The 18,760-nt window shown below is 35.8% G+C and overlaps 1 protein-coding gene across 3 annotated transcripts in view; it reads right to left on the bottom strand.

The window, feature by feature from the left end:
* LOC150108169 (RB1-inducible coiled-coil protein 1-like) overlaps positions 1-18,760 on the bottom strand; it is a 611,254-nt gene that overhangs the window by 41,054 nt on the left and 551,440 nt on the right. For all 3 annotated transcript variants that reach the window (XM_090390625.1, XM_090390624.1, XM_090390626.1), the window contains one exon: positions 5,447-5,517. In XM_090390625.1, the coding sequence (XP_090246751.1) occupies positions 5,447-5,517 (71 nt within the window). The remainder of the gene's footprint in view (positions 1-5,446; positions 5,518-18,760) is intronic.

Below are 18,760 nucleotides of genomic sequence, written 5' to 3'. Positions count from 1 at the left end.
GAAGCCATCACCTTACTGTAATAAGTAAGTAGATTACTAAAACATGATCTCCCTTTAGCAAATCCATGCTAACCCTCAAAGATAATACCCCTGTTGTCAACCCCATTCTGGATCCTGATTCTCACCAGTCTTCCAACACTTTAATCTTAACACCTGAACACAGATTGGCATATAATTTGATGCTTGAATTTTTTACACACACACACACACACACACACACACACACACACACACACACACACACACACACACACACACACACACACACAGTCTTGCTTTCCTTCCACTAGTTTGGAATTTGATCCAATGTAAGATTCGTATTTAACAAATATGTCAAGGCAGATATCAATTTCCTGGCACATTCTTTTAAAATACGTGGTGATATATCATCACTTCCCACAGCCTTATTAATATCATGTTTGCTTAATTTCCCCCATATACCCCTTCCTCACTCACAGTTTTTTTTTTTTTTTATTCGTATGGAGTTTCCTCCCTTTTTCTCCCCCGTCCTTATTTGGGCAAGATGAGCCCCCTCATGGGGAAGTTAAGTATTTACGGCTGTAGATCCATGTGTTCACGGGGGGCCGATTTGCCTGCTTGCGTGATGAAAAATGCCACGAAAAAAAAACCCTACTGCCAGCGTCCAAGACCAGCTAACTTGGCTATGGAACATCCTCAAATTCTTCATGTCTTCGAAGGGAATCGAACCTGGGACACTCCTTCCCCAGTCATATGGTTGCGAAGCACACAGCCACTAGGCTAACTGCACGGACTCACTCACAGTCAATCTCTCCTTCTCATCATTCACTGCTCTTAAATTCTCTATGATGTTATATTCACAAGGATAAAAGATCTTTAAGAGCGACCTACAGAGAGTTAGGGACTCATACTACATGCACAAGCTATCATACTTATTCTTGAATTCATTCACTCACAGCATCCAATGGCAATCCATTCCAGTCATGCACCACCCTATGAGAGAAAAATCTAGCCCTCGTCCCCTTTCTTAGCACCATTCATTCTCAGCTTCCAAGGATGCCCTCTTGTCCTTTTTCCACCCTCCATAAATTGAAAAATTCCATGAATTGAAATCCTGTATGACCCTTCCAGAAGTTTGTAAGTCTCAATCATATCACCCCTCTTTCTCCTGTTTGCTAATGTCTGCAGTCTACAAATTCTCAATTTGTCTTCATAACCAGTATTCCATAATCCTGATATCATTTTTAACACTCTCCTTTTCACTCTCTCCAATATATCAAAATTACAACGGAAACCAGACCTGCACACAATAGCTCAAGTGAGGTCTTATCAAGGCCTTGGTAAAGAGGCAAAATGAGCTGTCTATAGGTTAATCTGAAGTTAACCTTTATTGATGTTATCCATTTAGTTCTTGGTTTTCCTTTTCTTTCTCTTTTCTTCTAATCTTGCATACAGAGTGATGTTGGGTAGCCTTTTTGGTGGCATTCTCTCGACACGTCCATACCATTGAAGTTATCTTCTTTTGATCTTTTCTATTAACGAGCCTGTGTAGTTTATTTCTTGTCCTACAACAAAGGTTGTAAACGTGTAGTTTATACCTTTAGATAATTCTTCTAGCTTTGTTACAGAAACCAAACATAGTACTATTTTCCATTTCAGAACTCTAATAAGGGGTGCTTAAGGGTCAAAGCTGTATAACTGAGAGGAGACCTCCACATAGCCTTTAAAGGAATGCAGAGAACTGACCAGGGCTTCTGACCTAATGTCCAATCCTCACCTTCTCGTGGTGCACCCTGTTGGGTATCTACTTGGATACTGAACGGACGAGGATGGGCTGGCAATTTGGGATTTAGCCGACCAAATTGTATTCTTATTGGTTAAACCAAAATATAGAATGATGGTACAACATGACAAAATTTCATGCTGGCTGGGGCATCGCCCGGTTAAACAAGGCCCCAGTTGTTTTCGCCAGGGAACCAGGGCGAACAGCAAAAAGTCAGCTACTGGAACAAATCTGAAAATAAACCCCAACCCAACATCACCAGAGTTAAAGATCGGTACTATCAATGTAAGAAGCCTGAATGGCAAAGATATGGAGCTAGCTGAGGAATTAGATAAGTACCAGATCGACATAATAGGGGTGACTGAAACAAAAAAGACCAAAACTGGTGAGATCTTTCTGAGCAAAAATAAATACAAAATGTTATATTCAGGCAATGACAATCAAGGAAAAGAAGGAGTAGCCATAGTATTCAACACAAAATACGAGGCTAATCTTCTTGAATGGCAGTCAGTCTCAAGTAGAGTAATGTGGGCAAATATGAGAATGGGGAACTGGACAATGAGACTTATTTGTGCCTATGGTCCCACAGAAGGTTCTACTAAGGTAGAAGTGGAGGAATTTTTTGAGGCTTTAGAAAAAGCAACTGACACAATGAAAAATTGGTCCTTGTTGGGGATCTAAATAGCAGAGTAGGAAATGATTGTGAGACATACAAAAATATTTTGGGAAAATTTGGAGAGAAGAGCAAAGCTAATAATAATGGCAAATATCTGTTGGATTTCTGCTCAGGACATGGACTGGTTATTACTAACACCATGTTCCAACATAAAAATGTGCACAAATTCACATGGAGAGAAGAGGCTAGGAATAAGAAAAGTGTCATTGACTATGTTATTGTTGACAGTGATGTTTTCTCCCTGGTGCAGGACACCAGAGTGTACAGAGGATTTGAAATTGGAAGTGATCACTATTTAGTCTTGAGCAGGATAAAATTGAATTTCATATTGAAAAGAATAACATGTAAGAAAGTTTTAAAGCGAATAAAGTTGAGCAGCTCTCAGATGTTAACTGTAGACTAAAATACAGAAAGATTATTGAAAAGAAAATGAAAGAGTTTGAGAACAGGAATCAAACCTTGGAGATTCAGTGGCAAACTCTGAAGAAAATATTGATTGATTCTGCCAGAGAGGCATATCGTGAGGTTGTTTGTAAGGATAAAAAAATCAGAACTCCCTGGTGGACACAGGAGGTTAAAGAGGCAGTGAAGGAAAAGAAGAAAGCATACCAAAAGTTCCTGTCAAATAAGTCAGCTTGTGCTCTTAGAGAATATAGAGACAGATGCAAGAATGCTAAACACTGTGTAAAACTAGCTAAACAAAAGTCATGGGAGGACTTTGGCAAGAATATAGAAAATAAATATCAAGAAGGTGGCAAAATATTCTGGAGGTTGTTGAAGAAGCTTAAGAATGGAGGAAAGAATGCTATAAAAGGAATTAGAGATGATAAAGGTGACATGAAAACGGGAGAAAAAGATATATTCTTGAAGTATGGAGTAATTACTTTGAAAAACTGCTAAATGAAACAAGCAGTGATGACAGCACAGTGGTAAAAAACATGACCAGGCATGCAGTCAGGAATACATATCCATACTTGAAGTAGAAAAAGCCATCAAAGGCTTGAAATGTGGAAAGGCAGCAGGAGTAGATGATATTCGACCAGAAATGCTGAAGTATGGTGGTATAAGAGTCTTACAGTGGCTGCATTGCATAGTTCAGAAAGCCTGGACAGAGGGACGAATTCCTGATGATTGGAGTAGAGCTCTCATAGTACCCATATATAAAAAGGTAAATAAAACTGCATGTGAGAATTACGGAGGTATTTCCCTACTGAGTGTTCCTGGCAAGATCTATGCAAGTATACTTGAGAAACGGTTGAGAAGAATTGTGGAAGAAAAGCTTGGTGAAGAACAAGCTGGATTCAGGCCAAATAGAGGCTGTCAGGATCAGATCTTCACTTTATGACAAATAGTCGAGAATGCATGGGAATATAACAAAGATCTGTATTTAAGTTTTGTCGATCTGGAAAAGGCACATGACAAGGTGCCAAGAGAGAAGCTATTCAATACGCTGCAGTTATATGGTGTCAATGGGACATTATATCAAGCAATACTTAGTCTTTATTTGAGTTGTAAGTCAGCAGTTAGAATTGAAGGAAGTACAGGAAGATGGTTTATGTTAAATCTGGTGTGAGACAAGGATATACATTATCCCCTCTGTTATTCATTATCTATATGGATCACATAAAACATGATATCAAAATTGGAGATGTTAATGTCAGCTCTTTGCTTTATGCGGATGATGTTATACTTCTAAATAAATCCGCTACAAGTCTGCAAGATTCTCTGATTAAATTGAATAGCTCTTGTAATAGATATGGTATGAAGGTCAGCAATAAAAAGACAAAGACAATGAAAATAGGCAGAATCATTGAAAACGTCAACTGTGTTGTGAATGGAGAACCTGTGGAACAAGTAAAACATTTCAGCTATTTAGGCATGATTTTTACTGAAGATGGTAAATTAAATATAGAAATAGACAACAGAATCAGCAAAGCTGGTATGGTGGGAAGTCAATTGAATAAATTCATATGGAATAAGAGAGAAATTAGTCGGAACACTAAGTTAGCTGTATACAAAGCAGTGTTCAAACCAGTTTTAACTTATGGATCTGAGAGCTCTGTCAGAAGTAAAACACTTGACCAAAGACTAGAAACTTCAGTTATGAGAGTCCTGAGAAAGATTATAGGCGTGAACAGATGGCATCAATGGCAGTATCATATTAAAAACGAGGATATTAGGAAAGAACTTGACATTGTCAGCATCGAGGAATGCGTTAGCAGAGCTAATCTCAGGTGGTATGGTCACTTAAACAGAATGGGCGACGAAAGATTAGCAAAACAAGTGTTCTCTGCCAGGTTGGCAGGAAAACGACCGAGAGGAAGACCAAGATATAGGTGGATTGATACGGTACAAAGTGCTTTAGACGATAGAAATATAAGATCTGATAATGTTGGAGTCTTGACAAGTAACAGACTGATTTGGAGGAAAATTGTAGATAGGAAATTAATAATAATGTAATTTTTTCATGTAGTACTATCAGGGTATTATAGTACTACATGAAAAAATGCACCCCTTGAGGGTACATGGCAGGAATTTGATGATGATGAACTCTAATAAGGAGGAGAGTGGTCTCACTGATGGTAATGAAATTTTGCTAGTACCTACAACCATTCATAAGTGGGATCTGAACCCAGAACAACATAGGAGATTAGCAAAGATGTTAGCACTCTATCAATCAGCTTGGCCAATTTCATCATGATATAGAATTTTTATTACCAGCTGAGCATATATAATAGTTCAAAAAAAAGTTCATTTCAAAAGAGTTAAATAATCCTTATAAAAAAATAAAAATAAAAAAAAAAAGAAGAAGATGACAGACAATAATATTCCATTTTAGAAAAATCCTATATATGACACTGTTATGGTATTAAACACATGCTGGCAGACAGAGAGAAATGGCAAAGAATAGTGAAACAAGCATCGGACATCAATGGGCATTGGACCCATGGAATGATGATGGTATTAAACATAACCAACCTATTTTAAGTATAATTAATTATACATACCTTTTTAGCTTCACAATAGTCTTTGTCTAAAACTTCTGCAAGAGCCCAAGCTCTCCGTACTTCCCCAGGAGCTGGAAAAAATAAATAAATAAAGTCAGTCATTCTATAGTTATGGAATGAATGTATTATTTGAAAAATTAATTTTAATTATTCGATTATAGTTATTATCAAACTGAACCAGTAATTAGATCACTGAAAAATCTAGCAACATTAAATTGATCTTTATATCTATATATACAGTTAAATGATTGATTTGCAGTTTCTAAATAGTGCAAGGACAGCAAAAGTCATACTGTGCCATATCAAAAATTAGAGCAATACACAAGGTAATAATGAATAGCAATAAAGAGATAATTAGTAAATAATATATTATGTACAAAAAATTAAGTAAGGAATGCAATATCCACACAAACAGAAATTATAATCAAATGTGTTTGCATAAATTAATTCTTTGTAAAAAAGTTAAAAATGTTATGTAATTTGTCCAAGTCTGATAAGATCTAAGTGTATATGGCTTGGCCAAATAAGCAAACATTCTGTTCCTCTCTCATGTGAAGTACTGGCACTACAGCAGAATATGACAAATTAAGTGTGTTGCATTTTTTGCATATAGGTGGGTCATACATCCTCGGTAAATAAGAATGTGTAAGATGATTGTGATCTATGTGAAATCTAGCAAAAACAATTTCTTCTCTTCTGTTTTTACATTGACTAGATTGCCAATGCTTAATTTCATGCAATTTGGTTGTCAGTTTCCTGCCATGATGATTGCCATTGGGTGATTAGTTTTGATCTTATAAACTGTCTGTAGTCTGTATATGGGAACTGTCAAACAGTACAGGAAAAAGTACAAGCTAATCTAGCAGATGAAAGTGCAGTTTCATTTCTCTTATTACCAATGTGGCTGGGAATCCAGCACAATGAAACATCAAAATTAAGGGATCTTCATTTTTCACAATAGTCGCAAAACTGCACAAAACACTGGATATGGATTATACAAAGGAGAAGAAATAGCCTGTAAAGAACACAATGAATCTGTATAAATCATAAATTTTTTTGTAGCAGAATTCTTTTATGTGCACAAGCTGAATGGAATACAACTCTGATGTGTAATTACTCCACACAAGTGAAATCCGATTGGATATAATAATCCAATCTACCCACAATTGCTTATATTAAGCAATTGCAGGTAGAAAGATGATGAAGTATGAGAGTTCTGTAGCTGACACAATGAAAGGTTACAGGATGCAGTCAAACTTGCTATAGAGAAATGTTGTAATGCTTGGTAATGGTAGCACTGTCAATAGTTAGAATTACGCAAGCTATTATGCTAATAGCTTGCATAATCTCTTTTATGTGCACACATAAAAGAGATTATGTGTGCATGGCAGTGTGCAAAAGGGTGCATGGCAGTTTGATATGTGTAATATTGAGCTTTCTAATGTAAAGAAAAAATACTAGTCCACATTGCATGTTCTGGAAGAGACTTCATTTTTAGGTCCTAATTAAGAACTGTTTCCTTCGAAGCAACACGGCAAGTTTGTTTACTTCGACATAAAGACTTTGAATAGGCAATGACCAAAATGCACCAGTAGTTATTTGATGAATAAGATCCAACCATCAGAATGTGCTCTCCTCTGCACATCATAAGTTTAGGACTTGTAATCATTCTTTGATCAAACATGTGCACTATAAAGGCAGAACAAGGAACATCAATCCACACCCAATTCTGTAGAGCAGCGTTTCCCAAACTATGTTCTGTGGTGAATAAGTGTTCCATGAAAAATTATCAAAATGAATACGAGCCTGGAATGGTTTTAAATGCTGTGAAAAGCATTTAAAATTTCAAACATGTTTGAAAATCAGGTGCTCCTCACTTTGCGTGTGGATTGTGCTATTAAGGCCAGCGCATGCTGGTATCTATTCTGGGAAACGTGCGGTCACAAGCAAGGTCAATGCAATGCTCTGTGGCCCGGCATGCCTGTAGTGTGCGCTGTCGCATTTTTGCGATGGGATACAGCCTGCTGTAGCAATAGTGTGCGCTTAGCTTTACATTGAATACGAGACTGATGATACCTGACTCTAACCAAGGTGTTCCATTAAAATTTCAGGATTTGTGAAGTGTTCCATCATAGGAAAAGTTTGAGAAATGCTGCTGCTGTAGAGGATACAGCGCAAAGGACGTTCAATGCTCTTTTGCACTTTTCCCTGATGAATGTGTAAGGAATGTAAGCATTCTGTTAAAGATAGGCCTAAAGAGTTCTGGTGCAACTGTTATAATACTTTATTATTCTGGAAGAAGACTGAATTTTCAGAGAAGTGTACACAGACAGATTTTCCTGCTAAAAACCTGAACCCATTACTAAGAGCAAATGAAGAGACATGATCAATTACATGCTGAAGTTGTCTTTCATTTACCCTCATGTTTCAAGAGCAACAATAAATTGTGAAGTTATCAACATAAAGAGCATTGCCTACTGTGGGAGTAAGCTGTTCAGTGATTGAATTAACTCTGATAGTAAAGAGTATTACACTTAAAACAGCCTTGAGGAACATCCTTTTCTTGAGGATTATGATTGACATAATGTGCTTCCCATTCAAACTTGAAAGACTTGGCTGAATAGTAATATTTAAATAAAACAAATAAGACTAAGATTATAGAGATCTTTTAATATGCCATATCTTCAAGCAGTCAAGTATGTCATGAGCATTTGCGATGTCAAGGAAGATTGAAATCAAATGTTCCAACATTGTCTACAAAAAGCCACACACACTGTGTGTGTGTCCTAGGACATCTTCAGTACAGTTAATACAAATAATACTAGGAATCACATACAGTTAGGGTGCATGCTTACAATGGAATCCCTCTATGCGTGCAGTAGCATGTTATAGAATTAAATTAAAATATATATGAAAAAAAAAGAGGGGGGATACATTAAAATGAGATAATATATATAAAATTATTTTACACAATTTAGGATGACAATTTCCCAGACTTTAGGGATGGTAAGAACATCATTACAGTTCAAATTGCATCTGTGACATAAACGTTCATGTTTACATAAAGATCTATGTAGAAGTTTGGTCTTTTTCCAATGGATCCTATGGTTTGGGTTTTCATTATTGTACAGATGGCCAATGTTTCTTTCAATGTTGTGCATAAAATCTAAATATGGAATGTGTTTGTTGCCAGTTCATATTTTAAAAATCGCAGAATTGGAAGCTGAATTATCAAGTACGTTAAATCAAGAATTGCTACAATTGATTACTAATGTCTCAAAAAATGTGGGGATCAAAGCATTTGAAAAAAGTAACATTAATCTTCATAAAAAATACCTTACTTTGTTAAATCAATCCAAGAAAAATACCAACAAATTACCGACCGAAAAATGGGTTGTCAACTTATCTAGTCGTCCACTAACAGAAGATGAATTAAATGTTCTAGCAAGAGGTCATAAATTTGCCATTTCACCTAAATGCATTCCATATTCAGATTTCATACAAAACACTGAAAGAAATATCGACCATCTGTCCAATATTGAAGCAACAGACTACATTTCGAAACTGCAAAAATAATCTATGATGCCAAACCTTCGGAGTTGAATATTCCACCATCAAAACTGAAAGCTCTTACCACCTCCTTAAAATGTAATAGAAACATAATCATTACCAGAGTTGACAAGGGAAACATCACTGTTGTCCTAGATACCAATTCATATGACTGAAAAATGAATTTATTACTCCAAGATCAAAATACATACGCCTAACTTGCTTATGACCCTACAAAAAGACAGCTCAAGAAACTAAACAAGTTACTAGATGAAACCTCTTCCTAGATGAAGAAACAATTAAAAAAAAAAAAAAAAACTCAGGACATACCATGTCAGACCTCCTAGAATATACAGTTTACCTAAACTTCACAAGAATAACATTCCATTCAGACCCATCATAGATTCTATTAGCAGCTTGACTTACATTATCAATATTTTTATCTAACCTTCTCCGTCCTCTCAAAGGCCACTCAGCCTCATCAATTAAAAATTCCACAGATTTTCAAGCAAAAATTAAAGACATTCAACTGTTGGAAACTGACATGCTAATTAGCTTTGACATCGTTTCCCTCTTCACTAATACTCCCCATAAGGAAACGATAGACTCTTACTAACTCAAAAATCTCCATCTGATATTGTTGAATTATTCAAGTTGGTTATTACGTCTGGACATTTCACTTGGAAAGAGAAAATTTACAAACAAGAGGAAGGAACAGCAATGGGGTCTCCCTTACACCAAACTTGGCCAATCTTTTTCTAGAACACCTCGAAGGAAAAATTTTCACATTTAACCCTAAACCAAAAATCTGGCTACGATATCTCGATGACATCTTTGCTGTCTGGGGTCATTCTGAACAAGAACTACACTTGTTTCTAGACAAAATCAACCTTCTTCATCCTTGCATCAAATTCACGCTAGAAAAAGAATCTCCACAGGATGTCCCTTCCTGGATGTACACATCCAAAGAAAAGAAGATGGTTCTATCTCCACTTCTGTCTATCGCAAGCTGACATTTTCAGGCTACTACATTCACAATTCTTCAGCTCATCATCCATCTCAAAAATTTGGCATCATTAGTAACCAGAGCACACAGATCTGCTCCTCCAAAGAATCTTTAAACCAATAATTGGAAACAATCAAAAATACAGCCATACAAAATGGATACAACCCAAAAACAACTCAAAAAAATCATCAGTCACTTCTCCCACACATCAACCTAGACAAGAACAAGCCCGTAGAATTCCCATACCTTATGTCAAAGGCATTTCCAAATGTCTTTCAAAAATTATGAGGGAATATAAATTGGCTGCTACTGAAACAAAAGTGGTTTGCTGCGCCCTTGTAAACTAAAGTTATCTTCTCTATTTAATAAACATCTTTTATTTATTTATATATTATTTAAATATATATATATATCTTTTCTTTATATCCTATCATATATCTTATCAACAATATCTCTTTATCTTAATATCTTATATTTTTGTATTTTCCTTTCTTATTGTTCTACCTTAAGTATATTTTTCTCTTGCCTGGGATCTCCAGATATTTATTTGTTTGAAGACTGCACCTCTGAAATTCCCCTATATGCAAAAGAAAGTTTTTATACCCTAGTAGATCAAATAATTACTTATTCCATTTTAGCCAAGGTTTGCAGGCATGGCAAAAATTACTCTTAAATCACTACTAATCATTGGGGTTCAGCTATCAGGTCCGAATAGTGTTTTTTGGATCAGTGCATTGCATAAGATTGAATCGGACAACTATTTTTTTATCAACAATAACAATAAGTTTAATTCCTGATTCAATAATGTACATATCACATGAAATCATAAGATTCATTTATGAAAGGTAATTCTTAGTCTCTCTCAATCACACAACTTGGTTTCTAGCATATTCTTTCGAACTTACTTAGACTTTCAGCAAGCATACTTCATATTGCAACTATCAGTAAGTGATACACATAACATGAATACATAAGGTGCACTTGCCATTCCTAGGTTAGCATCAATCAAAATACAACATACATGTATACAAATATATCTCTCAGAATCGCATTCCTTTCAAGTACTTAATCATAATCTAGGCACTTATATTTATACAATCCACCTCATTGAGCTTCAAACATTCCGATGATATGATAGCAGGAACATACTCTATCACAAAATTCAATCATAAGTACACATATAGTTAATCAAGGAAATTTCAATAGCTCAATATTTTCTCCAAGGGAAATTAACTGCGCTCCTGCTTCACTCATTAGTGATTACACACATATACGAAAAAATGTTAACACTCTAAATACTATCTCCTTAAACTAGACAATTTAACAGTTCGATGTGGAATTCTTTCTTAAATCACAAACAATTATTGAATAAATAGACTCACATGGGTCTCTTCCTATCTTGCATTTTTCTTCCGTCCTTTTTCCGGCGCTTGAGGGGGGTTTTCTCTCCTCCGTTCCGTGTTCTGGAATTCTCCTTGAAGCGTTACGGGGCACTGATGAATAGTCGCGGCAGCTGGCAGGATATAGGGTAGGTTTTTCCGGCATCTTGAACTGCCCAGCGAAGGATTTTCTGCGTAGGTCAGGTTGTGCACTTGCTCAACTTCAGGACCGATACAGCAAGATTTCTCCTTAACTTATTGCCTCCCGATATCTTCGGCTGTGACCAGAACGACTATAGGTGGATGGGTCTCCGTCTTCCTCACTGGAACTTACGGCACTTCTGGTCCTCAATCTCTTGTGGATGGATCACTCAGGATGAAGAAAAGGAAGCCCTTCTCATCTCCAAACCAAACCTTTTAAACACCAGAGTCCCTGCACCTTGGACTAAGTTTTTGGGACCCCTAACGTCCCCGTGCGAGTCTTGCTAGTAGTTTTTAGAACCCTTAATAATGTTTCGCGAATATTTGCTGACAATCTTACTTTCTCCCTTTACCTTCTTAATCCAGCCTACAGGCCTTTACTTTTGATTCGCACTGCACCCTTTCAATATTGACCTTGAAGGTCACCTGTGAAGGGACTTGCAAACAACTTTCAAAAGACATGCCGAATTTCGGGCGATGCTCCTGGTTTCAATACTTCTACATCCTTCTCAAACAATGAGCGAGTTAATTCCCTTTGAGCTTATTTTTCTCTTTATACAAATAGCTTTACATGGATGGTTAAAATATCCATTTTTTTTACAAGGAAATTTTGTTGAATTCCTACTGTAAAAAGTCAATGTTTTTAGATAATTTATTTTGGCAACATTGAATTTTTACACTACCTACAAACTAATCAACCAGATCCACAATTGGTTACCTTCTCCTAAAGACAAAATCTCACCTCTGATGCTACCTAGCGTGTATGTGGTCCCATGCTCCTGTAAATTGTCCTACTATGGGCAGATAGGTGCCTCCATTGGCAAATGCATTTTGGAACATCAAGACCATATCCGTCTTATCAAACTGCTGAAATCCAGCCTCACACAACACAGAATTGAAAACCCAAACCATAGGATCCATTGGAAAAAGACCAAACTTCTACATAGATCTTTATGTAAACATGAACATTTATATAAAGAAAGTGCTGAAGCCCTACGTCATAGACCCAATTTGAACTGTAATGATGTTCTTACCATTCTTAAAGCCTTGGAAATTGTCATCCTAAATTGTGTAAAATAATTTTATATATGTTATCATACCCCCTTCTTTTTTTTTTTTCAGACATATTTTAATTTAATTCTATAACACGCTACTGCATACATAGAGGGATTTCATTGTAAGCATACACCCTAACTGTATGTGATTCCTAGTATTGTTTGAATTAACTGTACTGAAGATGTCCTATGTTACTTAGGAAGAAATATTTACTATTCAAAAATCTTATTACTGTGGCTATGTGTGTATGTTTAGTCATGAATGCTCCACAGGTTTCATTATAGAACAAAAATGAGATACTTGGCATACTTTTTCATTCCAGATGTTACTTCTCTCCTGCCCAGATGCTTAATCTGTGCAAACATCAAATCTGTCCGATCTTGGAATACTGCCCTCAGATTTGGGCGGTCCACCAATAAAAATTCTTGATGCATTTGAGAAGAGAGTAGTTTGGTTGATTGATGACCTCCCCTCCCTCTCATTGATTATTCTTCAGCCTCTGTCTTATGGATGATTCACTGTTCAGCAGAACAAGTATCCATTATGCCTACATTTCTGTAGGAACATGACTAACAGCTGCCCAATATCCTTTTACAATTGAATCACATTCTCACTGAATTTATTCCCTGTCATCTTTTATTCTATAAACATTTCCAATATGTCTTTTATTCCATCTACCTCAGTTCTGTGGAACAACTTTCCCCACGAAGTATATGTGAAGTACATTTATAATATAAATATATATATATATATATATATATATATATAAGAGTCGAATGTGCTAGGTGTGCAGTGCACACCAAGGTGATATAGCAATATCACCAATATATTTTCCCATTTATTCCTGTTTAAGACTCCCATAATTGTTTCCTGGCTTCGTGTGATTCTTAAAATTAAACGCAACATATTAATGCTTCATGAAGAGGACACTTTTCAATACATAAACAATGTATCACATTTGTGTTAATAGCGCAGGTGTGTGTGTGTGTGTGATCATTAATACTGACACCTTTGAGCCCTTTAAACAGATGTGCGGATGGCACAACATGCCAAATTCTTAGCATTCCAGCTGTTTTAAATGGCTCAGAAGACGAGGCAGGGTGTGTGTGCTGAGACAATCACACCCAGAAGTTAGTGGCTGTGATTGATTATTGTATGAAGCAATCCAATTGAACATGTCATTTGTAATGAGTTGCTGTTTTCGTATTTAAAATTATATTAATTTATAAATTAAAGTATTCAAAGTTATCCTACAATTAATTACATTGAACCAATTAAGATGAGCTCTGATGCATTATGCTCTCAGAAAACTTTCATACATCAATAAAAATGCAATCATACAGTGTCAAATTGATGTGAATTTTGGAGTGCAGGTTGCATAAGCCACATGACAGCAAACCCAACCTAAATGGGCATGCGATGCCACTGATATATATATATATATATATATATATATAAAAACAATTCAAACCAAGTGGTTGGGACATGATTGGGCAATCAACTAGAGGCAGCCCTAACAGAGATCAGTCGACACATGCCAAGAGGCACATTTGGTTTAAAACTTCCTTTAGATTTTTCAGTTATTGAAAAATTAATTATGGAATAGACCTGCACTTTTATGTGACAATATGGTGATATATATATATATATATATATATATATAAATATAAAATAATAAATTAATTAAAAAAGGTAATCAAAATAAAATTAAAAAAAAGTCTCATACCCACTAAAGACCTTTCACATACCACAGGAGTATGCACACCACACTTTGGGAAACACTGATTTCCTGATGGATATTCATTTAATCAAACAAACCATATCATAATCAGTAAAAGACATAAGAAATGCTTCCAGCATATTCAGAGTTATAGAGGAGCAGAGTGTGATATTGACCATTTTCTAACTGGTGCCATTCTTAGAGAGTCAAAATAAACAGTAAATATTTAATAGCACATATGAGTCATCCGAAATACAATATTAACAAACTAGACAAAACAGAGGAGTGACGAAAACATGATATTGAATTAAAATAAAAACAGAAAAATGCTGAAAAATTGAAATAGGTGAAAGAGAACAAAAATACTAAAAACAGCTGATACCATTTCAAGGATAGTATAAAAGTAGCAGCAGCAGTAAACTCAATAGGAATTTAAAGTAAAATATAGTGAAGAAAAATGGTTCAATGAAGAATGTGAGCTGGCAGTAAAGAAAGAGAAAAAAATGACAAAAGTAAATAGATTAATATCCCATTTGATATTCATATTACTCAGAGATACAAATAGGGCAGAAAGAAAGTCAATAATCTGACAAACAATTAGGAATCAAAAACAACAATAATCAACAAGTAACAGACAAACACTAGCTAAAAGAAATGAAATGGCAAACATGCTGGGAGAGAGAGAGAGAGAGAACTTTAATAATAAATTATTAAATTTCAATGAACTTGAGATTTATGAACAAAAAACATATCATCTTTATCACCCAGAAATATTTAAACCTTCACTAGCTATAAAGCAACTCAAATTCAACAAAGCACCAAGCACCGATGGAATAGCAGAGAAAACTCATTAAATATGGTGACAATGAATTAACTACAGAAATACAGAACTAATCAATTTAATATAGAAAAAAAATGAAGAGATATCCTTCAGAATGGAAAGAATTACTAATCATACCAATATCTGAAAAAAGAAAATAAAAATGAATATACAAATTACAGAAGGATAAATGTACCTGATAATACAAAATTTTATCTAACATTACACTAAAAAGAATCTAACCACATGCTGAATATTAAGCAGGACTTTGAAGAAATAGGCTCATAGATGACCAGATTTTTACACTAAAACATAGATACTAGACAAAAAATGAGAATATAATCAGCAGGTCCATATTTTATTTATAGATTTTAAAAAAGCGCACAATAGCATTCATAGAGATGGCCTTTGGGGAGTATTAAATGAACTTGGAATATCTCATAAAATTATAAATTTAAACAAAATTTGCACTACTGACAGCCAATGCAGGATATTGACTAATGACATCAGATCTGAACCTTTGCCACTAAGATGAGATTGAAGCAAGGAAACGCCCTTTCACCCATCCTATTTAACTTAGCTTAGAAAAATACATTTGAGAAACTGTAAAAGATAACACAAGCTGAACATAACATTAGGATATGTAGATGATATACAAGGGTTGTTTGAAAAGTTTGGTAAAAAAATAAGTTAAGCACATTTTTTTGGAAAAAATCACTTTTATTTCTTAACATAGTCTCCATCGAGGTCTACACGTTTGATCCAGCGAGTTTCCAATTTTTTCATCCCATCTAAAAAGTAGGATTTGTCAAATTGTGCAAAATAGTCATTGACAGTCTTGATGACATCCTCGTTCGAAAAACATTAAGTTTAGGAACAAAAAGAAGTCACATGGGGCCAAGTCAAGAGAATATGATGGATGTGGAACCAATTCGAACCTCAATTCATGCAATTCTGCCATTCTGATGGCCGATGTGGGATGGTGCATTGTCTTGATGAAAGAGCACATTTTTTTGAGTGTCAATCTTGGCTGTTTTTTCTTCAGTTCTTCTTTTAAACCATCCAACAATGATGCATAATAGACTCTTGTTATTGTCTTATCCTTTTTCAAATATTCTATCATGATAATTCCTTGGGAATCCCAAAAAAAGTGGCCATCACCTTCCAGCTGACAAAACAGTCTTCACTTTTTTTGCCAGGCATTGTCCACTGTTTTGACTGCTGCTTGGACTCAGATGTATAGTGGTGGATCCAAGTTTTGTCTACAGTCACGAATCAATGCAAAAAATCCTGCGAATTGCGATTAAACATCACCAAACACTACGTAGAAATGTCTTTTCGCATGTGTTTTTGATCGACAGTCAACAATTGCGGCACCCATCGTGCACACAGCTTTTTCATGTGCAATTTTTCGTGCAGGATATTATACACTCATTCAGTTGAGATGCCTACAATCTCAGTAATCTTTCACTCCATGGATTTTGTTAATCATTTCCTTTGTAGTGACTTCAGTCAGGCATCTGGAGCGTGCTTCATCTTCGATAGACTTACGACCACATTTAAACTCATTTATCCAAAAATAAGTAGTCTTTAATGCTGGTGCAGAGTTCCCATGAACTGCATCTAACTCGGCTTTGATCTGCCCGGCGGTCAACTTCTTCAAATAAAAGTGTTTTATCACTGCAAAAAACTTGTTTTTTTTCCATTTTTATGTAAAATGCAAGCATGGTAATTTTAAATGTTTGCCAAAAGAGAACTACGCATCGCACGTGACTAAAATTTTGCCAGGGTCATGAAAACGATGATACGTGCTGACACTGGTATTAATGAACGAATTGTGTCACCATCTATTGGAAAGTTATCAAACTTTTCAAACAACACTCGCATATGCCTAATTGGAAAAAATTATTATTATTATTATACAGGCACACCTCTATGGAGTGTGAAGACTCATTGTGGGAGGCCTAATCTATTCACACAATCTATCATACCTCTCCTTGAGCCCATTAACAGACAAAGCACTCACAACTGACTCTGGCAATTCATTCCACTCATTCACAACTCTCCAAGCAAGAAATATGGTCCTCACACTCCTACTAGCCACACTTTTATTCAACGTCTAGCGATGAGCTCTTGTTCTGGTCCCTCTAACAAATGCTGAAACATTTCCATTGCATCAATCCTATAAAACCCTTTAAGCAACTTAAATATTTCTATCATACCCTTCTTTTTCTACTATCAATCAACTTCTGCAATCCACACATCCTCAATCTATCCTCATAGGGAGCATTCCACAGGCCACTTGCTCTGTGAATTCTCTCCAAAGCTTCATCATCTCCTAAGAAACCCAGGGGACATACCAAGGCCTTATAAAGAGGAATCAACTTCCTTATCTCCACTTGTTAATGTGTTTATCCAAGTAATCTTATGGCTACATTGGCAACCTTAGTAAAATGCCCTCTAAACTTTAACTCTCTGTCTACCACCACCCCTAAATCTCTAGCTTCATTATTCAGTTGAGTAGGCAATTTGAGAATACACACTATGCATCGTATATACGACCGATGACCGAGCATTTTTCCTTTTTCTTTGGGGGCAGGGCCCCTTGCCCCCACCTCCCTCCCTGGGTGCACCACTGCTTGCTACATCTCTAGATTTGGGTGTTTTGTTGGCTGTGAATTCTAAACTGTTTATACTAATTATTTTCTTGTCACAGCTTTGATAAAATTCCAAGTATGGTTGCTATTGCTTCCAGTGAAAAGAAGTCACATTACATTACCTACTAAGAATGAAATAATTAAATTTGCTGAGAATAGTGTATTGTAGAGAGGCCATAGGCTAAACCTACTTGGCACTACTGTTAAAAACAAATATAAAGTTCTTAGTCAAGTGGCAAAAAAAGCCACTAGTTAATATTATCTATAAACGTGACAATCTTTTTGATGAAATGAGAAACTTTTAATGATGCAGGCTGGTATGAACAGGTCAGCATGTTCCTTTTAGCAATGCGATTCAGAATATGTTTTATGTTTCTGAAAATTATTCTAAATATTTCTTTTGCGTAACTGATGTAAACAAATGCTTTATTCACATCATTTACACACATACATGACTACCTAAAATGTCATTTAGCCATTACATGCATTTAATGCATTCTGATAAAAAAGGCAGTGGTTCACTATATGATGAAATTCGCTATACAGAGGTGGCCTAACGTGTCGTACGACCGGGTATGCATGTATTATTATTATTATTATTATTATTATTAGACGTCGCGGGAGTCAGCAACTCATATCGGGAGATCCCCCATCACACACAGCTCATCATATTGTGGCTTGAATGCATTCACTGTCTTCACACCCACTACACTTCCAGGCAAAGCATTACAACCACCCTCAAACTCACCATCATTACGATCTTTTTATACAACGTGAAGGGATGGTCTCTTGTTCTCCCCTGACTCCACCCATTCTATGAAAAATCTGATACTCATTATTCCGATAATTTTCCCTTAATAACTTAGATATCTCGATGACGTCCCCCCACCCTTGTCCTTTATCCACTAGACTCTACAATGGCATTC

This window comes from Typopeltis vanoorti, chromosome 3 (assembly GCF_054136105.1).
Source record: "Typopeltis vanoorti isolate ZY-2024b chromosome 3, IOZ_Tvanoo_1.0, whole genome shotgun sequence".
Taxonomy (NCBI): domain Eukaryota; kingdom Metazoa; phylum Arthropoda; class Arachnida; order Uropygi; family Thelyphonidae; genus Typopeltis; species Typopeltis vanoorti.
The sequence above is the reverse complement of the archived record's forward strand: the minus strand, read 5'-3'. Positions and strand labels throughout refer to the sequence as shown.